This window comes from Crassostrea angulata, chromosome 10 (assembly GCF_025612915.1).
Source record: "Crassostrea angulata isolate pt1a10 chromosome 10, ASM2561291v2, whole genome shotgun sequence".
In the NCBI taxonomy this organism is placed as follows: domain Eukaryota; kingdom Metazoa; phylum Mollusca; class Bivalvia; order Ostreida; family Ostreidae; genus Magallana; species Magallana angulata.
In genome coordinates this window covers 11,890,010-11,915,192 of record NC_069120.1, presented here as the reverse complement: position 1 = coordinate 11,915,192, position 25,183 = coordinate 11,890,010, and the positions used below count along the sequence as shown (strand labels likewise).

The 25,183-nt window shown below is 33.7% G+C and overlaps 3 protein-coding genes across 5 annotated transcripts in view; 1 reads left to right on the top strand and 2 right to left on the bottom strand.

Moving 5' to 3' along the window:
• Positions 1-1,445: 1,445 nt before the first annotated feature.
• On the bottom strand, positions 1,446-10,504 carry LOC128166904 (sodium/calcium exchanger 3-like). 2 transcript variants are annotated; one of them, XM_052832358.1, is made up of 12 exons: positions 10,369-10,504; positions 8,041-8,768; positions 6,919-6,936; positions 5,181-5,236; positions 4,859-5,026; positions 4,423-4,607; positions 4,090-4,319; positions 3,437-3,669; positions 3,220-3,325; positions 2,935-3,113; positions 2,492-2,821; positions 1,446-2,330 (listed from the first exon to the last, which is right to left on the bottom strand). In XM_052832358.1, exons 2-12 carry the CDS (start codon positions 8,714-8,716, stop codon positions 2,091-2,093), a joined length of 2,421 nt encoding a protein of 806 aa, XP_052688318.1. In that variant the 5' UTR covers positions 8,717-8,768; positions 10,369-10,504; the 3' UTR covers positions 1,446-2,090. The 2 variants fall into 2 exon arrangements, with proteins under 2 accessions (XP_052688318.1, XP_052688319.1); XM_052832359.1 differs by lacking the exon at positions 6,919-6,936.
• Positions 10,505-13,235: 2,731 nt separating this feature from the next.
• LOC128165610 (NHP2-like protein 1) lies at positions 13,236-15,049 on the bottom strand. The gene is made up of 5 exons (XM_052830319.1): positions 14,905-15,049; positions 14,605-14,722; positions 13,975-14,078; positions 13,828-13,861; positions 13,236-13,554 (listed from the first exon to the last, which is right to left on the bottom strand). The coding sequence occupies exons 1-5, from the start codon at positions 14,905-14,907 to the stop codon at positions 13,430-13,432; spliced, it is 384 nt and encodes a 127-aa protein (XP_052686279.1). The 5' UTR covers positions 14,908-15,049; the 3' UTR covers positions 13,236-13,429.
• A 66-nt stretch (positions 15,050-15,115) lies between these two features.
• LOC128165609 (meiotic recombination protein DMC1/LIM15 homolog) overlaps positions 15,116-25,183 on the top strand; it is a 14,207-nt gene continuing 4,139 nt past the window's right edge. Inside the window, exons 1-4 of one of the 2 annotated variants that reach the window (XM_052830317.1) lie at positions 15,116-15,229; positions 15,467-15,548; positions 16,148-16,192; positions 17,216-17,266. In XM_052830317.1, the coding sequence (XP_052686277.1) occupies positions 15,492-15,548; positions 16,148-16,192; positions 17,216-17,266 (153 nt within the window). In that variant the 5' untranslated portion in view covers positions 15,116-15,229; positions 15,467-15,491. Of the gene's footprint in view, positions 15,266-15,466; positions 15,549-16,147; positions 16,193-17,215; positions 17,267-25,183 lie in introns of both variants that reach the window. The other variant, XM_052830318.1, reaches the window with a different exon arrangement.

Sequence of the window (25,183 nt, the reverse complement as noted above, 5' to 3'; positions counted from 1 at the left end):
TAAATTGTAAGTCAAGTTTACTGTTATGGCCAAGTTAAAAGATATATTCCATCCTCGTTAAAGCCACGTGTGGAATTGCAAAGCTTCTTTTTCCATTGCGAGGATAATATCGACATGTCTTGTAACTAATGTAATCACGGGAGGTGGCCTTTTTCATCGTTCAATGTAAAACACATGCTTGAAAACTTGTCATCCAAGCGACTATATAAAGCCTTTGTGTGCCTCCGATTCAAAGTCACGCGCTAATTTCAAACCCGACGAGAATTTTTGACCAAAATGGCTTCCAAAATGGCTATCTACCAAAACAAGGAACGTATTTTGAAGAAAAGCGGTAGATTTTAGAATAAAAGCGGTAGGCGGGAGACAGAGCTAAAAAGCGGTAGACTTCCGCGTAAATCGGTAGAGTTAACATGTATGGTGGTAGTTTCACAAAGAAAAGGATATTTTCAGTAAAGCATAAATTTGTCCGATATACGAGTACAAACAAAAGAAAAAAATACATATGAATACTTCCTTTAAAAAATGACGTAGACCTGTGTTTTTCCCTTATGTGCTATTTATAGATCCTATAAGTGTTAATGCAGAAGTAACGGTATCGTGAATGACAAACGTATTTTACTCATTATACATGTATATATTTCAAATTAACAACTGTTAAGCATATTAAAAATCAAGTTGGATATTTAATTAGGCAAACAATAACGACCACCTAGTTCTCCGCGGACATGCGCAATGAGGTCGGTTTGCTCTTCCTTCATCAATATTCATAAAAAGGTATATTTTCCTGGCAGGAAAATAAACAATTAAAAATCTATATCTTCATCATTCATCATTGTAATTTACATATTAAGATAACTTTTATAAGTAGACAAACACATGTGTTTTCACTGTCATTCAAAATTGACGTAAATTATAGCGTGTATAGCTTTAAGAAAACGCAATTGCTTTTATGGCCTTTTTAGGGCAATTTTATTCTTGGTCGTTATTGAGAATTCAAATCAACATGTATTTGTTTTATCATAACAGTGTCTAACATAAGACTGTGTTTATCTTTATCTCTTTCATCGATTTCATATACAAATATTATCCTTGTATTTGCCTATCAAATTTTATATAAAAAACCTTATCATTTATTATTTAGTAAATGCGCGGCTCATTACCGACTCCGGTAAGGTACTTGTATGGATAACTTTCTGTATGCAAAACTGATTTTTTGTTTTCTGCAAATCCGAAATAATATTGGCAAGATCTACGTACAAAATATATCCCAGAAGAAAAGAATACTACAAAGTTTTACTTTTATTGATAGAATCTAATAATTTATCAGTTTTTGTTACAAACATCAATATCAAAAGTTTTACTATTATCTTCATTATCATTTGTCTAGTTTGAAGGAACATTGGCATAAGAAAAAATGAACCAAACAAAGTAACAAGAATAATACAGTAATTGAAAAATTTAATGCAAAAAGGATTGTATCTATAATAAATGTATATGACAAATACGATAACCTAAATTTCATTTTCTTTTTTACCCAAAAAAAACTCAATACAAATGATAACAAAAATATCATGCATTCATATCATGTTTCCAAAAATTAAAACAACAAACAACAATCTGAATACACAATACATGTATATGGTTAGGAATGAATGAACAACTTGACCAGAAAAAAAACAGTTTGATTAGATCGGACGGATTTCTGGATATTTTGTAACATCTACCGGCAAACATGGTTTTCGTGTATATACGACATTATGTCTATCTAAGGCACTATCACAGATATCGCTATGAAAATAAAGTTCACTTTTGTGTTAAAAATCACAACGAAGCACTACAGTGTAAAAAGGTTTCTCAAACATTCAACAAATAGACCTTTGAATGTAATAATATTCATCATTCATACATTCTATACAATGAAATATCCGCATTCAAGAAGCACATTTCTGTAAAAATTATAAATAGATGCCCAGCAAGTTGAAAAAAAAATGTTGATTTAATGTTAAAACAACATTCTCTTTAAATAAACACTTTAAGAGTATTCACGACTATTTTCGAGTACAAAGATTTTGAAAATATTAAAATTATACCTAGAACCCTTCAATATACTCGTATGTTTGCAATGATGCAAGAAGCACATAGACTAACCACAGGCTAATCATGAAGATTCCGCTTATCATTTTGGGGGTTTTAGGTCCTCCTAATTCAGCATTACCAAATACCCCTACAAATCTCCTGACAACTATTAGAATAAGGGTTACTATAGCACAGATTGTGAATACCACCACACTGAATCCGAGACTTCCGGCAGGTACTTCAAAAGACACGCCCTGAAAGAATATGACACGAACTTCGTTACTTGTATTTTTGTTATATAAAAAAAAATCAGAATATTTAATCAATTAAAAACAGAGAATTAAAAAAAAAATCTTTGGATTCACAGTTCACGAAAAATTTTCACTGCAGCGAGTAAGAAAAAAAGCATTTTTACCTGCGATGTCCAATAAATTGCGGCAACTACCCAAGCCAATCCCAATCCTAAAAATACGTTTACCGAGTTACTTCCGGTAACGTTTCCAATTGCAGAATCGGCATGTTTCTCCATAGTGGATGCCGCTTTACTGGCAAATAAATCGGGCAAACTGGTTCCCAGAGCAACAAAAGTGATAGCTGTCACCTCTGGCTCTAATCCAATGAGGCATCCGAAAACATTCGCTAAGTCTGCAACGATGGCTGTCAGAAGCCCAATACAGCAGAGAGAGACTATGAAACAGAGCCATCCGCCCCAAATTGTCGCAGGTGGGATAAGTGCAAATATACTCTAAAAACCATAAAAAAGCAGATAAATGATATTTCAAATGACCAATTATATAGAGACAAAGAAGATTTGTTGGTATCAAGCATATGAAAATCCAGACTCGTTCTGATACTTGCCTTAAATCCAAAAGTCATAAAGTGAAGAATGTAGGAGAAGGCTGTGGCTGTCTCTAGATCACCCCCATTAACGTTTAAAGCTTCTTCGAATTGTTTGGCCCAAGTCTGTTTGCCAACTCTAAGAGCGTCTAAATTAGCGTTGGTAAGATCTGCTATTCTGTCTACGAACCCAGCGAATTCTGTAAAATAAGCATTTTACAATACTTTACAATTCATAAACACAAATAAACATTGATAGGAGTCCAGTTTTCAACAGTAAATAATGGGTATTCCAGAGATCCTTACCATCATCGTTTACAATAGTAACAACGCAGCGCTTCAATTTTCCAAGTTTGGCACCTCCGTCCACCTCAACCAAATCAACTTCAAAATTTTCATCTTTCTCGAATTCCTAAAATTCAGAAAAAATTATACATACATGTGTAATATAAAAGTGTTTCAAAAAAGATGTAATGGGATAAACACGATATTTTAATTTCAACTTAGTTTTCACTTTACATACCAAGTCATCCTTTATGTTAATTTCTATCATTTTGGTCAGTTCCCCGTGCTCAAAGACGACTTCTCCGCTTGTGTTCTCGTAATCTCTCCCACCAACAGCAGTTATGTCCTTCGTCTTCCATTTGGCAACAATTCTTCCGTCACACCCATTTGATCTCTCCACTTTGATCTGCGCACATCCGACGCTTTCCTTGAACAGGAAGCTCGGGTTCGCAAACTGAATTGTTCCAGGTTCTTAAAAAGCATTAACATAAATAATGCTATAAATAATGCAATTAAATCTAATTCACTGAAAAAATTCGTTAACGGACTAAAAATAATCATTAGAAATTATATATTATATATTCATCTCGTGATATTTAAAAAAAACAAATCAAGAGAAAGAAACATTGTTTAAGCTTGCTGGAGATGCATTTTAAAAAAAATCCCATAAACTCGATGTTTTATCGTTTCTTGTTTAAAGATGAGCAGCGTGTAGTGTCAAAAATGTAGAAAACTTAACCTCATTGTTGTTTTAATTTGAATGAATTTTTCATTGTTATTTTGTTGAAGCGAAAGTAACTCTTGTGTTCAATACATTAGGCTATAATTGTATTTTCTAGTTTTTCCATATGCTGACATTTGTAACAAAATAATGTGGATAATTAGTCATACCATCATCGTTGAGGATGGTGACCTGCGTAACGGGGTGTTTTCCCAGAACAGCCTGTTGGTCTGGTTCCAAAGTCATACGAATGAAGAATACTTCATCTGGCTCCCAAACGTTGTCATCGATGATTTCAATATCAATGGGCAGCAGAGTCTCCTTTGGTTCAAAGACCTTTGTCTCCTTTAATGGCTTGTAATCTGATGTAGCTTCGGCTGTTCCATCAATTGTTTCCACTCTAAAACAAACAGTATTTGTAATAAACATCTGTAATAAAATTCACACAAAAACGTAGTTTGAAAAAAGTTAAGATTTTGATACAATATTGATGATAAATTTACCTGAATATTACTCTTCGATCCAGATTACCATGCCTGATGATATTGATTCTAACACGGCCCTCTTTCTCTATAACAGCCGTGCTGGGTGATTCAAATTCGATGATGGCCTTTTTGCCTCCCTCGCTGAGGTGGATAAAATCAGGGTCTCCTCCGGCTTCCTCTGCGATTAGCAATGTCTCCAACAGCTACCAAAAAAATATAGTTAATGACATGATGATTTGCAATAAGAAAACATTTTATATCTCGAAGTACAATAAAATATAAGCTGAAGGAAAGAATGAATTAACTTTCAGAGATTTTTGTTATGTAGCTGGTTTAAAAACAGGCATATAAATACGCGTACATAAAACCTTATAGTGCATTGTTAGGAAGTGTTGAATAAGGGTGGACGATAACAATTAAGAACAGAAATGGTGACAACACTCCAGGTAATCACCTCGCTGGATTTTTCCGTGAGGGGCGTGGTCAGGGGAGTCCCTCCCGTCATTTTCCGTATAGCGTTGCTTCGGTACCAGGCTCGGTCATGGGGCTGGTTCTGTTCCATCAGGTGGGCAGTCAGACGGGCAATTTCTTTCTCGTCCGCATCCGGGTTGGATTTTAGTCTCTGTGAGAACGATTAAATACAATTCGTGTACAAATTTACATGTAGTTTACATTTGAATTTATGATATTTAAATTTCGACAAATGCTAATCATAATTTTGCCTCATGATAATAATAATAATGATAATAATAATAATAATAATCGTAGACTTATACCCTCAACATTTCTACGATGACTTGTTTATCAGCATGCTCCTGTGACAGAAGGTTGTCTGTAAAAACAAAATGAGCTTAAGATCTAGATTTCTATTTCTACTCCTTTTTCTTCTCTATTCAGAACAATTGAATGATCACAAACGTGTACACTCAGTGTAAACAACACAAGGAGAGTTAACAGTACACAAAACATAGAAACAAACAGGCATTTTCATGGTACTTTCTTCTCGGAACTAACACAAAAACTACAAAACCGTAAATTAAAAATAAAGGAATGCAAATGTTACAAATTATTTAAAATAAGGAAGTACAAGAAGTCGATGGTTTTTTTTGAGCATTCATTTATATTGTGTATACTATTTATACTGTCCATTCTTTTCAATTATCTTAATGATCTCAAATATAAATCTTCTTCATGTACATTTGTAAAGGCCCTTTAAATTAGATTAACCATTAGCAAAATTATCTTTTTTTAATTTTGACAACTGAAATCATATTTTTTCATAAGTTTCGATATAATAAAAAGTGAAAGTAGTTGCTTTATGTAGTGGAATTTAAAAGGTCGTTGTATGATTGAAAAACATAAAAAATTAGCTATTTGGCCTACTATGCTTTATTTTTTACGTACCATATAGTATTGGAATTTAATAGAAATATTTCTTTTAAATTTCATTCCATTGAAAAAATAAAACGGAGCTGCTTCTAGTAACTATATACCCCATACCCCCCCCCCCCCCAAAAAAAAACCCAATAACATCAATCCTATTTTTGGACAAGATATTTATTTTGCTCGTGGAAATGAGAATACCTTTGTCTTAAAAGATTTTTTCACTGGTAAAATGTCATATTTTCAAATATAGCAAGCTGATTGTCTATCATATTGAGTCAGTATTTCAGGCTTTTACAATTTTTTCTTTAAAAATTGACAAATGAATGGTTGACAGATTAGTACCTGTGGTGATATGTGAAATGCGGCAGTTCAGCGAAAAATGTCTCATAAAAATTTAATTATAATCAAATCGCGAGCATCTTAAGCGTTTAAGTTATTAACTTTTTATCTACATCAATCTTGCCTGGATCCATACAATTTTTCTGAAATATTTCGATTACTGATACTACTTGCCATGCAAAAATCACATATCGTTGATTTTGAATAAATGATAATCAATAAAATCAACTCCCGTCATTACTTCAGTACTTTGATTGAATACAGGATTCAATGGTTTGACAGCGAGTAGGACAGCAAGACTTTACTCGACAGAGTTTTAAACAACGATTAAAACCCAAAGTGTTCAAGTTACACACTCTTCAACATATTTTTGTTTTTCGGAAGTGATTTATTATCAAAAAGACAATCAAAATCAAAATCAGGCACGTAGCAGAGGGCACGCCTCCCTCCCCCTCCCCATACCCCCCCCCCCCATTTTAATGATTTGCAAATTTATTCTTTTTAAATTTTAATTATAATTTTTTTTTTTGCGTGTTCAGATTTTTTGGATGAATCTGCGCCCCCCCCCCCTTTCACGTTCAAATACGATGCTACGTGCCTGAAAATATAAATATTTCATGCGATTTTGAAAATAAGATAGAAACCCGTCTCGAGTAAAAATCAAAATGTTAAACAATTCCACCACTTTCATTATATAGGTTTCAAAGGTTTTGACAGAAAAACAACAGAAGTGTGGAAAGTTAATAAGGATAGGTCTACAGAAAATGTATAAAAAGGCAATATATAAACCTCTGTCGGCTCTGGTAACTGAAAGTAATCGAATTGAGAAAGAGTTAGTCAAGCATAAGACAAGTGTCCACTATTTGTTATAATCTATGTACTGTATACAGTCAAATATAAGACAAGTATCCATGTACTGTATAAATTGGTGTATGTTACCTCCTCCAACTATAAAATGAATATAAACAGTATTTGTACAAACGGTTTAAGAGTTTGCATATTGTATGCATAAACTAGTGAAAAAAATCTACATTCATAATAAATTCAGGTGTAGAAATTTCAGATTTATTAAGAAATAACAAGACTTCCAGGGGTGGTGTATACATACAGAACAGGAAAGTATGTAATACAGAACTTTGTCGTCCAGGCACGTAGCATCGTTTTTGAAAGTGGGGGGGGGGGGGGGGCCAGACTCATCCAAAAAATCTTGACAAGCAAAAAAAAAAAAAAAAAAAGGAAAATTTTAAGTTTTCCAAAATCTTCAAAATCCTAATCCGTGGGGGGAGGGGGGGGGGGTTGCTGGCGTACTATAAAACTTCAATTTCACTCCTCATTTCCTTATTTTCATATCAATTTTTTACATACTCCCAAAAAAGTGGGGGAGCCAACTCCATGATTATTCCATTTTTTATATGTAAATTTTAAAAAATTTGTTGCTGGGAGAAAAAGTGGGGGGGGGGGGGGGGGGGGGGGCAGGCCCCCCCCTGGCCCCCCCTGATGCTACGTGCCTGTCGTCACTGTGTCAAGTTCTATACCCTGTTACATTTGTATGTCTACTAATGTTCTTTACTTTATTCTGAACTATTTTAAAAACACCAAATACCGGTTTTTAATCTAAGATCCAAGGAATTAATTCTTAAGTTTGCTTAATATTATCAAACGTTTACTAAAACCCGTGTCAAATGCCATAGGTCATACCTTTAACAATCAGTCTTGTCAAAACTTGCATGAATTGGTACTGAGTACATGTGTATGAAGTACTTAAAATAATTATGCCGTTAAGATTGTTTCATTCGAATGCAAAGGGAGAGAGAATATCAAGTAAATTGGTAGGTCGGAAAAAACAAATCACGTTCATCACGGATATAAATCAAGCTAGAGGTTTGATCAATCAAAAAAACATGTACCCACCAACTTCCAAGCCCGCTTCCTCGTCATCAACAGATGAAGAACCAAAGTACTCCTTGTCCAGAATGTAGGCAAAGATGACCAGGATAGGGAACAGCAGCAGGGTCACAATGGCCTCCCACAGATCCACGAAGTCCGGTGTGTTGACCACCAAGATTATGATGAGCCAGACGTAAGCTAGTACAGAAAACACGGCCGTGATGGCAAACACCTTCAATTTCTTGATCCGCCTCGTTTCCGAGGAAGGGATTCCGATGACACACACCCCACATATGACCATGAGGTTGAAGGCTGCGGATCCCACAACGGTACTTGGACCTAGCTCTCCAGATTTGAAATCGTTGAAAACAATTTCTATGATTGAAAGCAAAATCTCTGGAGCACTAGAACCGAGAGCCATGAGGGTTAGATTGGCGACGGTGCCGTTCCATCTCCGGACCTCTATCTCCTTGTAACCAGTCTCACTAGCGTCTGGGATTTTCACTCTCTGCGTATAACTTGTAATTTGTGCAATTGCGGACATGAAGATGTCTGCAATGATAGCAATTGCCATGAAACTCCAAAGAAGTCCAATAAGGTAGATAGTGGCCCGCGCACCTATTGGCCATGTTGCTTCACTGACGAGGGGCAAGATCAGCCCTTTGTCTGAGCACGTGTAGGAGGTGGGGCAGGTAGTCATTGTTTCTCACGGTAGTGTTCACTATTATGTTCTTTCTTCTGTTATACCGAAACTGAAAAAAAATTGAAACAATGAATCCTTGTATTTCAAAATTAGCTTGATTAGTTATGGAACCATAGTCAAATGTCCCAGTCTTATCATATATGATATACATGTAGTACCCCTCTGTTGTGTCTAGGTGCATCGACTATACACCCCTTGTTTGATCGCACCTTGCGACACATGGAGACGGGTTGCTTAGATTTGTGTTTTCTCTTGTTTACTTCCTATCATAAAGAGCAGTAATTATCTCTTGGCTACATCTACCATTATAAACGCGAGATCAATATTGCATAACTTTGCCCGAGCATATATTTACGAATATTAATAATTTGCTTTTCTAATCTCTTCATTGACTGCTCATAAATCCTCCGTTATTTATATCAATTCATGCTAGTACCACGTACAATGCTGATACCTCTGTGGGACTATGTGTACATATTGTCTGCGCATGTATGTCTGCGGTTAGGTGTTTAAACTCCAATAACCCCCTCCCTCACTTGCAATTTTACAAGCACTTCTAGGACAAAAGATCGACCCAGTTTAATCTTTATTTTCAGTGGTGTCATGGAGCGAGGCAAAATCGACGATTGACGTCACCAACACACAGCTTTACAAATCCGTAGTCATACGTGTTGGTTTTTAAACTTATAAGAAGTATGAATTTCGCAAGGTTCTATTCATACACACAGAAACTATTCTTTAATTTTAAATCCCATGTAGACCTTCCTGACCGTTATGATTTCATTATTATTAATCAGAAAACGCGCCACTTTTCGTCCGAGTCTTTACAACTAATTATTGATTCTTCTCTGGTTGGGAATCATTAGCTACCAAACAGTTAATGAATTTTTAGCAATAAAGAGAATGTGTTTTGTATATTGAGCAAAGTATTTAGTTTAACAGATCAAAAAAAAAGGGGGGGGGGCTAGCATACAACAGTTTTGAATAAAGCATTCGTATATATATTTTCGCAAGGTAATCCATCCACTAGCAAAAATCATTATTTTTATTACATCACATTCATTGCATGTAAGTGGAGTGTTTATAAATAAGTCAGATCACGCTTGATATATTTATACCTAAACGTATTTCACTGTTGAACATCACGCAATCTTGTGGTAAAAACGAGATTTCTTATAATGAATAATTTAACGAGAAATGTCGATATGTAGAATACACATCGTTACTCCGGACAAGAAAATCTCATTCTGTATCTGTATCCCAGTATATCGAAATGATCTACTATAAGTATAGATCCGGTTGATCATAAAGTTGTGCGAATTACAATTGATCGCAAATTCAAGAGTTTTGATTATTAAGCTCATTTATATCTGTATAAAGATAAACACGGTATATACACAAACTCGTGGTTTTTTTTTCGTAAATTGCTCTAGGATAATAATTATTTTTTGCGAATTTATAAGCAATTTTGTTGCTACTATAGAATGTATAGGAAGAATTAATGATAAGCATGCTCCTAACTGGGCTTAAATGTTTCTCAATTATCGTCTCCAATATCCTTTTGGCAACTTTTAGACGGAAATCGGAAAAACTCATTAAATTTTCAGTTAAATTAGGCATTTACTTTAAATAATGATTTAAATTCCTACCTTGATTTCACGAGAAGTCCACCTTCATCTTAGCACTTTTCTAGCCAGAGCGTAGCCATAGACCTTATAAACAAGCGGCATAAGGCGTGTTGTTGTGTTGCTAACGCAGTATTTCACTCGCGTGTACTAGAGCAAAACATCCAAACAATGCGGGTAGCTAATAAAGGGACGCGACTCGCGTTCTGATCTGTGTATTGATTTATATTCCTAAAGAAGGATTTCTGATTATCCTTCATGTTTACTTTAATATCATGCTCTGAAAAAGCCTGAAATAAGTGCAATTCATGCCACGTATGAATTTAAACCTAAAAACTAAAGCAACCTCCAAAATACTAGTAGTTTAACAATATTGTCTATTGATTATCAGATTATAACACCGTTGAGACTTTCATCTCCACCTTTAGGCTTGGGCTGCAGCATGGTCGTAATCTTAGTCCTTGATATAAAAATATAATTAACATCGCCAATAACCCATACAGCTCGGTAGACAGTTTGATAGTTATATCAATGTGTATAACAGATGCGTGACATTTAAGATAATGAAGGTAAGAAGGGAACATGATTTACTTGTTGCAAAAAAATTGCATAAGAGTTGTGGGTAATCTGCTTCTTGTATATTTAAAATGTAAAAAGAAAATTGTTTTAATAGAATATAGCATAAAATACGAGACGAAGATGCTTCAAAATATCCATATCAAACGTTTTAACGTTGCACAATCTAATAATGCACCTACTCGCAACAATTGAGAAAAATATTCAAAGGGCATTTTTAACAATGGTTGAGATATTTGTCCTCTCTTTATCCAAAATCGGCTGTTATCGCAAATTCTACAGACTTTAAGTTCGTGCAAGTAAACAACGACAACCAAACGTTTAACCGAACTGAAGAGACGGACAGAAGGACGGAACTTTGAATGCAAAACAAAGGTTTGCCGTTTACGCGCCACCGTAGGAACGTTCGAATGGTCTGGCAACATAGACCAATAAATAAGACAAGAATAATCTCTTTACAAGGGTTCATAAAATGTGCAAACACCCACTTTTATGAACACAATCAAAATTCATTCTTTTCATAGAACCACTCACAAGCCCATCTGAGGAGAAGTCGTTTTTGTCCCCCGCCGCAACGCGGAGCGGGGACATAGAAATGCCGGGCGTCCGTCCGTGTGTCCGTCCGTCACACTTTTTTGTAAGCGCTCTCATGCCTACAAATTTTGACGGATTTTCATTAAATTTATACCAAATGTTTATACCACTAATACTTTGGTCAAGTTCGAAAACCAGCATTGGTCGATACTTTTTGTTGGAGTAATGGGACTTTGACAACAATTATGACTCCGTTTTATCCAAAAATTGACCTTGTAAGCGCTCTGATGCCTACAAATTTTGACGGATTTACATGAAATTTATACCAAATGTTTATACCACTAATACCTTGGTCAAGTTCCTAAATCAGCCTTGGTCGATACTAGTATACTGCTTGACCGGCGGGGGACCCAGGAATTCTATTCTTGTTAAATTTATAGTAATATAATTAAGTGATATACAAGTAATAGGCACGTAGAATCTGAATGGGTTGGGGTTGGGAAGGCTCTTCCTCTTTTTTTCCAAACAGACAATTTTCTTAAATTTACATATCGAATCTGTCCTCTACCTCGATGTTTAATGAAGTCAGTTATATTCTTTCTGTGCTGCTTGTCTAGATTCTTAGGTTATGCCCCGCCCTCGTACTTTCAAAAACGATGCCACGTGCCTATACAAAATGATCACTGCGTACACTTCGCTCATGGAAACTCTTAAACATTGGTCGGACAAAGGCATTCGGATGTACGGACTCCCTCCTGGAGTTTTCAAAGCTATTAAATCTTTAAGTACATAGAAAACTGATGAGAAATACACCTTGCATCCCCTCGGATATCCAAGACACTATTAGTGACTTCCTTATCGTACCTGATTGTAGTAAGCTCGTTCCGACACCATCTTTGACTTTGGAGAAAATAACGCTTATTTCCTTTTTGAGCGTGGCGAAAATTTTGGAGTCGGATTTCTTGGGGGGGGGAGGGGGGAGAGGTAAGGGTGGATCCCTGAGGGGAAAATACAGGATCAGCGTATGAATAAAATATAAAATGTTTCATTCGTGCTAATCTACATATTTTTTAATAAATCGTAAAAGGGTTACGAACCCCTGACTTGGGAAAATGTAGTTGTATTCCAAGAATTTTGCAAGATTATTACCTAGTTTGAACTAGTAAATTGAACACTGTACATCTTTTACTCGCAAGCATATAATCGGTTTTTACCGTTTAATTTCTTGCGAGTAAAAGCAAATCTGAACCAAGGGTAAAAAAGATATCGGAGAAACGGTGGATCTAATGGACAGACAGATTACTATGGGTCACGCGTTGAGCGGGTCCCAATTAACATGCTATTGCGTAATTTTTTTACTATAAATAGTAGAATTTCACTTGAAAAGCGCAGTTACAGATAATTTCTATTTCAAGAGATATTATGGGGTCCATATGCCTTTGTCTCATCATATTGTCTTAGGTTTGCCTCTTATAACATGTAGCAATTAAACTTTACTGCCAAAGAAGTTTGTAGGCTTAAAACATTTACAGGCAAGTTTAAAAGATTAATGCAAAAAAGAGGGTTTTGAAGATTGTGAAAATCATCTTTACACAATATAACAACTATTAATTCCACTACTAATTTTATGTCAATCCCAAAGTAAAATGGTTTAGGGCTTTCATCTATAATTAACGCAGAACTTGAAAAGCAAAGGGAGCTTCAATACTGTATTTTTTTTTTTAATATAAGAACCATCTATTCAAGATTATTAATTGTAAAAGATGAAAGTTAGTTATAGGTAAATGTAATATCTGTTTTATTAAAATGATATAAACTAAAAAACAGTATAATCGTTTACCATGATTAAACAAAAAAAATTAACAACAGATGATGAAGTATTTGAACACAAAGTTGTCCGTTTTTCCAGGTAATGTTTCCAGACATTATTTTTTCTAATGCACTTCTGCAAGGACTTTTTCTGTGCAGCAATGATCTAGATGAGAAGTTTCTCAATGTTTTGCTGAATGGTCTGAATCTTGGGTCTGAGTTGTGATCCCTCATTCACTGTCACAGAGCAAGAAATGACAGCCCTAGACACACCACAGGCTCTTCCCAAAGCTACACACAGGAAAGTTAATAACAAATTGAACTTGATTTCAAGATAGTACACATTTTTCTCATCTAGTAAAAATAATATAATGACATAATAATGTTATCATAGAGGTTGGCTAAGAAATGTGTGTTTTAAACCCAACAACAAGAAAAAAGCAAATCTTCATTAATTGTTGTAGAATTATTTTTTTTTTTTAAATAATGATAATAATTTGTAAATAATGATAATAATTTGTAAATTTAGATTTTATTTTAATTTTATTTTAAAATAATAATTACCTTGTTTGGATCTGACAAAGACATATGGAACATTCTGAAAGTAATAAAAAAAATCATAACATGAATACTATTGATGTATTCTCATTTTTATTTTGCACATCCAAGTGACTAAAGTTTCATATCATATGTGTTTTTAAATGATGATACCTTGTCTTCACAAAGCAATGGCAAATGCAACAGAATTTCCAGTGGTTCTGCATCAGCTGCCATGACAATGAATTCAGATATTCCTCTGTTGAGTGTCTTTGTTGCTGAAATAAAAAATTTACATCTCTAACATACCTTAGAGAAATCTATAGTCTTTCCCAAATTATTGCTTCCATTAATTTTTTGCTATTTCTTACGATAATATATTTGTTGATTAACTACAATTGAAATGGATGAAAAGGGGAAATTCAAAATTTCTTCATTGATAAATCATCTGTTTATACCCAAAGTTCAAACTCACAACAAAACTTGTGGAGATTTATAATTTTAAATGTTTAAATCTTTTTTGAAATACTCTTTATTTTTTCATGTATTTATATATTTATACTGGAGACACTTTGTAAACTGTTTTCGACGTTATAACCAGGGTACTTTTCATGTTGTTTGCAAATCCAAAAAAAACCCCAAAATACAAAAACTGGACGTTTTCACATCACTGAATGAATGTAGTTTTGGCACAAAATGTCTATTAATTATTGAAAAATTATACTGAATATTTGAAAAAATATGATAATTCATTAGGCTTAAACTTTTTGCTGTAATTAGAGAAACAGAAGCTGCAATACAAACCTTCATTTGCCCCTTTCTTCAACTGTTTGTAGTGTGAAGCTTGTTGAACAAGATCCAAAATTTCCTGAGTAAGTGAGGCATCAGCCAAAGGATAGGCTTTAGGGTTAACCTCCTCTGTCTACAGAAATCAACAAAATTTGATTCAGTAACGAGCGAGCCCCTGTATGTGGCTGCTGTAAGCGTGTGGTGGGACCGATATGTATACAGTACATGTATGAATTTGTAAATATTTCAGCGTTGAAAATACAATTGAGAGATCGGCTAACATATGAATAAAAATAATAACGGTATGGTACTTACCATTTTAGAAAAAAGTAAGTTGTCTTGATCAAACGTAGTTTATTAAAACAAAAACGCCGTCCTCTCTGCGAAATTCGCTTCACTGAGGACCTCGTGGTATCGTCGTGGTATCGTTGTGTGTTTATGAATGTCGAAACTAATCTTTAACTCTGCATTCACATACGTACCGCATAAAGCGTTTAGGTGACTAGACGCGCGGAGCGTTTCATGGAAAGATAACTCTGTTTTTTATCACGAAAAATAAACATATGCTAAGGGGCCTAGCAGACGATTTCTTCGACTTGACTTTTTGTTGTGTACAAAATTCATGAGAGTTTGTTTCTTGGTAATTGATTACAACAATTTTAATTATAATACTGAGGTGAAAGTTTATTTGCTATTTTTTTCAGCTTTTGAAAGTTTTCTGGGGGGTTTTCCCCAGAAATTTAACGTTACGTTATATTTTCAGTGTTGACAAAGTAAGGAAGGGTGGCTTTACATTAAAAATGTTTTTAGTCAAAACAATGATTTTATTTTTTATACTGAAGTGTTTATCATTTATTGTTAATATTTCCTTTTATAGATTGGTAGAATTTAATACCGCCGACATGGAAGCAGAAGATCAGGTGGTAGCTGGAGATGCAGTGATCAGTGATGACGAAGAGGTGACACTGTTTGTATCAAATCGTATGCCTTATGTTTTGATCAATTCATAGCAAGAAACGCTTAAATATATAGGCTTATGCTTCTCTCGTGTCACTGAATGGGCCAAACTAATGTCACAAAACCCTGAACAGACAAGCAAAAGCTAAGATTTATATCGACATCAAGTAACGTTAGGCCTATAATGTCTATCAATCAAATTAATTAAGATATTCATCAGACAATATATCTCTGCACAGAGTTGTTTGGCCAACGATATTGAAAATAATTTTGAAAAACACACAAAGATAATTTATTTCCTATGAAAAAGGCTTCTAACTTGACCTAACGTTAAAGCCTGAAAGGTGGTGTAAAAAACTCAAAATTAATGAAGATACCATTGTTCTAAATTCAATGCCTGTCTATAGCAAAGGGTTTTGGACAATATATGGTAAGGTTTACTGAGCGGTTAAATGGAATGCGATATCGTTAAAATACTTATATTAATAGATGTCCAAAGAACCCGGTTTCACCTGTGACTTGAGCATTATAGCCTGCTCATGGTTATAGACAATTTTTTCTATAAAACAATTTCTTTCAAATTTTTTTCTTGTGCTTTTAGGAATCACTGTTTCAAGACATAGATCTTCTGCAAAATCACGGAATAGTAAGTATGGGTATACTCCACTAATGCATTTTTCATAGGCGGTAATGTTAACGTTAGGGTTCATAGCTCCGGCCCTAATTTTCGTTCAGCAACGAGGGACCTCTTGAATGAAAGCTCATTATTTTGTCTCTTTCCTGTTTCCTGTTAAAATTTCGTGGTGTGAAGTCAGATTTGTTTTCTCACAAGGAATTGAAAGGGTGTACATAAAACAATTTCAAATCTTTTGTTCAAATGATAATTCAATTCTGACACTTGCTTTTAGAATTGCACTACTTTGTTGTCCTACCGATTCTAAAAATAGTTATAGAGGGATATACCCATATATAACCGTTACGCAGTATAAACTACTTTCGGTAAATCTATACATCTGCGCGTCGATCGTCAAATTTATGTATGGATCACAGTATAAAAGTGCTTTTTCGCAGTTTTCAAAAATCAACATGTTACATTTAGACTATTTTCTGCAATACAAAGCAACCGGATATTTCGCCTATTTGACAATTCATATTAATTATTTTAATATCTAATTAAAATTCAGAACTCTACAACAGTGAAAAGTGCATTATATTTTTTTTATAGAGATGTATTTTAATTAAATTTGATATTCATAAGTTATCCTTTACGATAGTACGAATTCTTTAGGAATTTAGTGATTTCACAAGTATATTTCATATTCCTCTTGAAGTTTAAAAAAATACATTGATGAAAATTGAATTTCTATGGGACTAAAAATTTTCATGTGAAGATAAAAAAAAATATTTAGAAATAAGTATCCTGGACGATATTATTCATTGGGTATATCTTGCAAGAAAAGTATTTATCCCCAATACTATACATGTAGTTAGTAATATACCGGTATTTCATGGAATGTCTATCATTAAGCGTAAAAACCTCGCTTAATACCTAAAAATTATGTATGCTGAGCGAATTTACCCTCCCCACACAATACTGGATATTTCTCACGACATATTACAATTTTTTCATTTCTTCGTGCATCAGATGTTTATATGATGCTTATTGCAGAATGTGGCCGACATAAAGAAGCTGAAACAGTCCGGAATATGCACTATCAAGGTAAATAATGTTTAAACAATCAGAAATAAAGGAGATGGTTGAATTAAGCAGTAAAATGCCTACAGCATGACGGATAGGAAATTACATGAAAAATTAAAAAAAATTAGTATAATTACATAATTTATGATCTTTCTTTCAAAATTCGTTTACAGAGATATAAATGTAGTATAATATCAATCTTTATTACCTAAACGTTTTATTATAAATTAAATATTTGCGTCTATTTTGAACTGCCGGTCAATAGACTGCGATCTACTAGACCGCCGGTCAATAGATTGCGATCTATTGGACCGGCAACGTATTTCAGAACGCGGGTATGTTAATGTGACATCCTTTCGATAGTTCTCAGCGAATGTATATTCCTTTACATAGACGCAGTTTTTAGTACTTGGTGAAACCAAATTCAATGTTATCAAAATAGAGTTAAGAAATAAACAACGTTATTTAGTGAACATGGCGTTATGAATAGCAATTGCTCTGTTGGCATATTCCATGATGCGCGCTAGCGCATCATGGAAAATATGCCAGCAGAGCAGTTGCTATTCATAACGCCATGTTCACTAAATAATCGTTGTTTATTACTTATGATTGCATTTTACCACTCGCAAATACCCTGTATTAGCCTAGACCTTGACATTTAGCTATTGCATCAAGAATAAACATTCAGACTGTAATGAATCTTTTAAATTCACATAGAATTGTTAACAGAATCAATGATATGTTATAACAGTAATTCCTTTAAAATGTTATTATAAGACATAATTGTTTTAATTAAATACATAATTTATATAAAGTTGGAGAAAAACACATGATGTATCGTATAGTGGTTTAAGGAGGCCGACTTTAGTTTGCATTGCGCCTGTTTTTGCACATTCTAATATAATACAGTTGTTTTATACTTCTTATGATTTTTTTTCGATATCATTTTTAAAATTGAACACAATAAACAAAAAACAGATAAAAATATTTGGATTATTAAAGGAAATTTTTTTTTTTAACACTATTTTTACGTTGTGCGGTAGGGGAGCATTGCCATTGCGCTTTAATGACATTATGATAAAATGAAGCTTTGTAGGAGTACGTTATTAGAAATAACATAAAAGAAAAAGTAAAAATCGTACGCTGTTGAAATTTTATATGCAGAATGATGCTTTCCTCGAGGATATTTTCCTCATTTTTGGAATGAATCCATTATACCAATCAAAATTTGGTGCATTTTAATATTTTGAGATGGCCCCCACTAAAAACCAGACAGTAGAATTTTGTGTTTTTTACATATAAGGTAGCAAATGATATTACTAATCATATATAGCAATTTGAGAAAAAAAGCTATTGTAGTATTTTTTAAAACTGCTTTGATGTGCTGAAAATGACAGTTTCCTATACATTCCTATAGTAAATGTACCTCTATTTTGAGATGGTCCCTATAAAGAACCAGACGATCGATTTTCATGAACCTTCGCATATAAACTAGAGTTGGTTTAAATGACATATGGTTAAAAAATAAAGAGTTATGCTATTGTAGTTTTTCCGCAAAAAAATAATCCAAATCGGCCTCCTTAACGTAGCTTGTGGGTTTGCTGACGTCACAATAGGATTCGACGTAAAGAGTTGACCGTCATAACAAACTCATACAATTCTTTTAGAAATAACAAATGATCTTTAGAAACATAAAATGAAATATTTTAAAAAGCGAAATTGCAGTTTATAGAAAACATTTATAATTATCAAGTGCTAAAAATTTAAAGATGACATACATTGTCGCATTGAGTTCTATAAGGTATGAGTGTGCGTTGGAACTCTCTAATTTGTAGTTTAGACAAGTACATTGTAAATAAATTGAACCGTATGCATTAACTTCGCTCGTTTCACAATTATGAATTCTGTATTTTCAAATACCGATCTAACTATTAAAATCATTTTGGCTTTAGCTAGTTATCGTAATTATGCGATTACAAACTTTTTTATATGTCAATACGTGTATGGTAATTATTTTTGCATTGAATGCATGACTGATTCATTGAAAAGATAAGTAGCCATGTTTCTTCTCTTCACAACCTTACATTAATTTCCTTTATGCATTCGAAAACATTCATAATAATGTTAATTAGATTTGCATGTTCTAATATGTGTAAATCAGCTAGTCTGGTCAACCAGCGCTTTTTCATATTTGGTTCTCAGACGAAAGAAATTGATAACGTCAGGCTAACGTCGTGATAAGAATATAGGATTTTGTGAAATCTTTTAAATCTTTAAAGTTGTTTTGCGAAAAATTGGCCGAGAACACATATTGATTTTTAGACGGTGGCTATAAATAGCCACGGTCTATTGCTACGGTCCTGACCGGAAGAGTATTTCTCACGGGGACCCTAGCGGATAAGGAACGATAACTCTGTTAGGTACATGTATGCAGTGTTACAGGCAATGTTTTATCTACTTGTCGATTTCAGTATGAGAATTAATTTTCATCTTATCAGATATTTTAGGCATTATAGCTGCTAATTATTTTGTATACATTTAAACAATGTATGAAATGTATGATGTAAACAATTGTCAGAAACACATTATTTAAACTGGTTTGCCGTTTCATATTTCAGCAATTATGCTTCATCTATAAATTCAGTCATTTTCATCGCATAAGTTTGAGTTGAGGCATTATATTTATTTTGTTGTAGCTTATTCCAAAGAATTCACAACAGATACTGACAATGAATATTACATAAATTACATTTTATTGAACTTCAACCGATCAATGGCACACTTTCGTCTACAAGTGTGCATGTGTTTTCAAACACACAAAAAACTTTAAATTTACGATACAAATGTGTTTAATTTGGGACTGACCTGTGATTTACAATGTACCTTATTTTTACCTCACTCAGTCTGTAGAAACATTAATTTTATTACAGGCACCTCAATATTTACTACCGATGTTTACGCTTTACTTGACTTTCTTTCAAACACGCTAATCGACGTCGGATTGCAAAATTCACGTGCAAACCGCGATCGAGTCGCCATTTTACATGTATATAAACTACATTTTACGATGTTTCAAAGATTTTCAGTTCAGATTTTTTAGCTCACCTGAGCTGAAAGCTCAAGTGAGCTATTCTGATCACATTTTGTCCGTCGTCCGTCTGTCCGTCTGTCCGTCCGTCTGTAAACTTTTTACATTTTAAACTTCTTCTCTAAAACCGCTTATCCACTTTCAACCAAATTTGGCACAAAGCATCCTTATGGGATGGCGAATATAAATTGCAGAAATAAAAGTCCGATCTGTATTCAAAGCGGAGAAAACCTTGAAACTGTAGAAAAAGGGGGGTGCATTTTTAAAAAATCTTCTTCTCAAGAACTACCGAGGCAAATTCAACGTAGTTTAGCATAAATTATCCTTATGGGAAGGAAAATATAAATTGCAAAAATTAAGGTCTAATTCAGTTTCAAATCTGAGTTATTACGAAAATAATGATAAAGGAAAGGCGTGTTTCAGCTTCGGTTCGGTTCGGCATCCGGTAAAATGGGTAGGCAAGACTTGGCCTGGTCAAAACAAAAGATTGGCAGTTATTAATCTGCCAATCTCATTAAAATTTCGGGATATTTGATGGACCAGTTATATTTGTATTCGCTGTAAATATTGCTGCAAAATAATGCGTATTTGGAATTGACGATTGCCGATCTGCCCCGGCTTTTATTTTGCCACGGCCCGGGTTTGCATACCCATTTTACCAAGACTCGTATTCCATACTTCTAAAACGAGGTTCTTTGTTTAAAGCAGCCATGACATTATACGAAAAAGGGTCGATCTGACTATGATGAATTTGCTTGTTATGCAACAGTTCGTGTATGAAGGGAAATTTTTGAAACATGCAAAATATATTGGTGCCGATTTTGTGAAGTGAATTGAGGCTAAATATTTCAATGCGTTGACAGATTTCACACATGACGTTGGTGTTAGCTTGTTCTGATTTTCGTTTCGTTTTCATTATTTATGCTTTGTAATTTAACCTGGGAACTCTTGTATTTCGTGATTTTTACGTATCAATTCAAACAGAGACTTCGGTAAATCAAACAGTTAACTGTTTACCTGCGCAAATTAAGCAAAATCTGATGTATCAAAAAAGTACTGAAATACAATTCATTCTATCGGTAATTCGGCATTATCTTTTGCGTAATGGTAGATTAATGCAATAGGTTTTGTTGAGATCGATGCTCGGCATTTTCTCGAGTTTATTCAGTTTGAATAGAGTTTGATATCGCTGAAGGAAATATGTAGGTATATATACATGTATATATATGATTCATTTCGAAAAAATAAATTGTGTTCTTTATTTGTTATAGTGCATGCATGTTTCTTGTGTTTAATTGTTTACAATTTCTATTTACTAACCATATTTGAGTGTTAAGCTTCGAATTATAAGCAAGATACAGAGATTTGCTCACAATTCTATGTTTGTACACAGATCTTAAAAACTAAAGATTAAAAAAGTAAAAAAATGGTTAATATTTATGAAGAAAATTTTCAAAGTATGTTCTTCCAGAAACCAACTTAAACAACTTATTGTATTGTAAACTTAACCTTTTCTCGTCATTATTACTCCTACTGTACATGTGATCCTGGACTGTGTTTGTGTTCATTGGTATAAACTGATTTTGAACCTCAAATACCAGTGAAATGGTCTTGAATGAATAAAAGAATTGAAAATCTTAGGCCATTTTTTTCCATTTTAAATGCTAAATAGGAAATACCAAGTTAAAAATCTTAAGCTGAATGTAATAAACTCATGTGAACAAAATATGACTCAAACCTAGATGAACTGTGAGCTCTGTATCTTGCTTATAATTCTACGATTGACGCTGAAATTTTGGTTGAACATTAGAAATTCTATATGAATTAGAATATGTTAAATACTTGTACAAACAAAATAAAAGAATGATATTCTGTATATACCTACCGGTCTTCTCTGGGGCTCCCTCTTTATACATTAAATAATGTGAAATCTACATCAATTTTGATAGTTTTTCAGACACGAGTAAATAAAAACGACATCTTTAAAACAGTTTCCATAGTTCTGACACATTTCTGTTATGGGGATAAAATAATTATCGCTATTCCTAAGAAAATATCCGACGGAAAATTATCCTGGTTTGTACGCGAGGTAAATAACAGTCATTTAATTATAATGGAGAAGACAAATTAAATTTTTGAATGTTTTAATTTGAGGAATTGAGCACATTGAGGTACAATTTTCTTCTTCACATCTATACATGTAGGATTTTTTAAATAAAATACAATAACTATTATATATATTTTTTAAATACAATAACAAGTAAGTAGTTGATGAAACAAATGTACCTATATGCTCTCATATATTTTGATCGCTTTACAAAGTGGGGGGGGGTGCAGAACGAAAATATAGGGAATTGGAAGTTTTAAACAACTTAACAGTGTACCCATACCAAATGTTTAGTTTTATATCTTGCGTAGGATTTTCTTATTCTGGTAAAAAAATAGTATTTCATGAAGGTACAATGTCAAAGATTACGTGTATGCAAAAATATGTGTAAAATTCGAATACTTGACAATATTTATTTTTTGTTATTCTACCGAGGGACCATATGGCACAATATCTTTTGAACGCCAATTGTTGCTCAGGTGAGCGATGTGGCCCCATGGGCCTCTTGTTTTACATATGCTTTCGTCTTATGGATTTCACGGCGTGTCAGCTCGTGTATCTCTAATTTGCAGCAAACGCTAGCTTTTTTTGTGAGAAAAAAGAATCGGTTCAATTCATGCGATATTCCATATACATTTATGGTACATTGTGAACGGTAATGTAAGATATAATAATTTTGTTACCTAAACAGTTTCTGTCGAATTTTTTCACAATGAACTGAATAACCCAATTCGATGAGCGAAGTACAAATAGTGACTTTAATTCATATGCGCCCGTCACTGCTAAATGTATTAGAGAATCTTTTCTTTGGTTTTGGGGCATTTTTTCACTAACAGATAACATTATTTACATATGTACGTAAACATCGCCCCGTTTGTTCTCAAATAATTTTTAACTCGCGAGTAAAACTCTATTATGAACTTTCTTCGACATTTGTTTCCAAGTGTTAGCATCTTGTTGTCAACATGCAATTACAAATGGGCGGGCCTATATAAATAAGCCAGTTTGTTGCGACTCGCAATTGAAATACACACCGGTTAGAAAGTGTCATCACTTAACGCAATACTACATCGGCCGTAGCGTATACATCCATGCTATATTTGCGATAAATAATGAAACATGAAGGCAAAAAAAATGTGCTTCATAGATGACTGTAGAATTCTGCTGAGCTACAGAACTATAGCTTTGCGAAAATATTGCCGGGATTTGCGAACCCTAGATCTATTGTCTAGTACATGCAAAGAATAAAATCAAAGAAGGTGGGTGAATAAGGCGTGTAAAATGCCCATATGAGGAATGATTAGATACGGCAAAATTGAAATATCATTAAATCTGATACTTTAAAAAAAATAATAAAAACAATGTATATTTAACGTAACATCGGGTTGTAACCTTTAAATATTTTAAATACTTGCAATATATTGATTTAAACTGGCGTATGCGTGTCAAAACCTCCAAATAGTGTAAATTTATAACTTCAATGCCTTTTCTTTCATAGTGTGGGTCTGAGCTCCATATTTTTTGTCACAGTCTAAATGTGGTTTAATGGCATTCAAACCGATTTTACTCAACAAAAATGTGGAGAGATGACCCACTATAGTTCAAAAATGTCATTTTGTAGCTCGAAAATTGAACGTTTTAGAAAATAATTCAAGTCCGTTAATTCGTGGCTAATGTCTCATATAGCACTTAAACAACTCACTTTGTTGTGAATGAAATGGCTTAGTGGTTAGAGCACCAGACATTAGGAAACTTTATAGAACTTGGGTTTTTAGGTTGTGGGTTCGATACCACCAAAACTTAAAGATTTATTATTCTTTTCTTATCGTATTTTTGAAATATTTCAAACTGAATTTAGTTAGAAATCATCATTTTGTAAACTTGTATTGTAACATGTCAAATATATTTAATTGAAAAAATGCTAAATTTGAAATTGTATTTTACGACTAAACCAAATGGACAGTTGCAACATCTTATTCCCCCCATCTTCTTTATATACACAGCTGTACGGTCATAAAAACGTGCGTTCAACTTGAATTTTGTTTGTTTTGGTGTTTTTAAAATCTTATTTTGTATAATTATTCAATATTTGTTATAAGTTTACTAGAAAAGTTAAATGTACAATGTAGCAAGTAATGTATGCGTGTTAAAGTGTACTGAGAAGCGATAAAATATACATGTGACTTTCCCGAATTCATTCAAATGATTTGAATAAATCTATAGCTAAATACAATAGAACAAATGTTTCAAACGTTGATTAATGAAACTTCCGCGACTGAATATTGTATGATATTTTTTTTTCAAATTTTCATTCACTTTCGTTGTGAGCAAATGGAAATAATCCACTAAAGTGGAAGATAAAATATTGATTGACTCTTCTGTTTCATGATGACGTGCATTCCAAAAGCAATACCAGTTTTAATTATCAAACAGGTTCTTGTAAACCCATTCCGTTTTCTTTACACCTAAATGTATTAACTGACTATGAGGACAAAAGCAAGTGTGATGGTCCGAATGACTGCAACTTTTTCCCCGTGAAGAAATTGAGGGAAAATGCTGTCGAGAGGGAAAATTAATATACTTTATGTATGCCCAAATAGTTTGTAAAAAAAAAAGTATTTTATCATACCAAAGCTTTATTTGTTCTCGTTACTTGAGAAATCTACACTAAATTTAAAGCATAATAGTCCAATCCACACTTTTCAAAAGGTGTTCCCCTTTGCAGGGTCAACCCAAAGGTCAA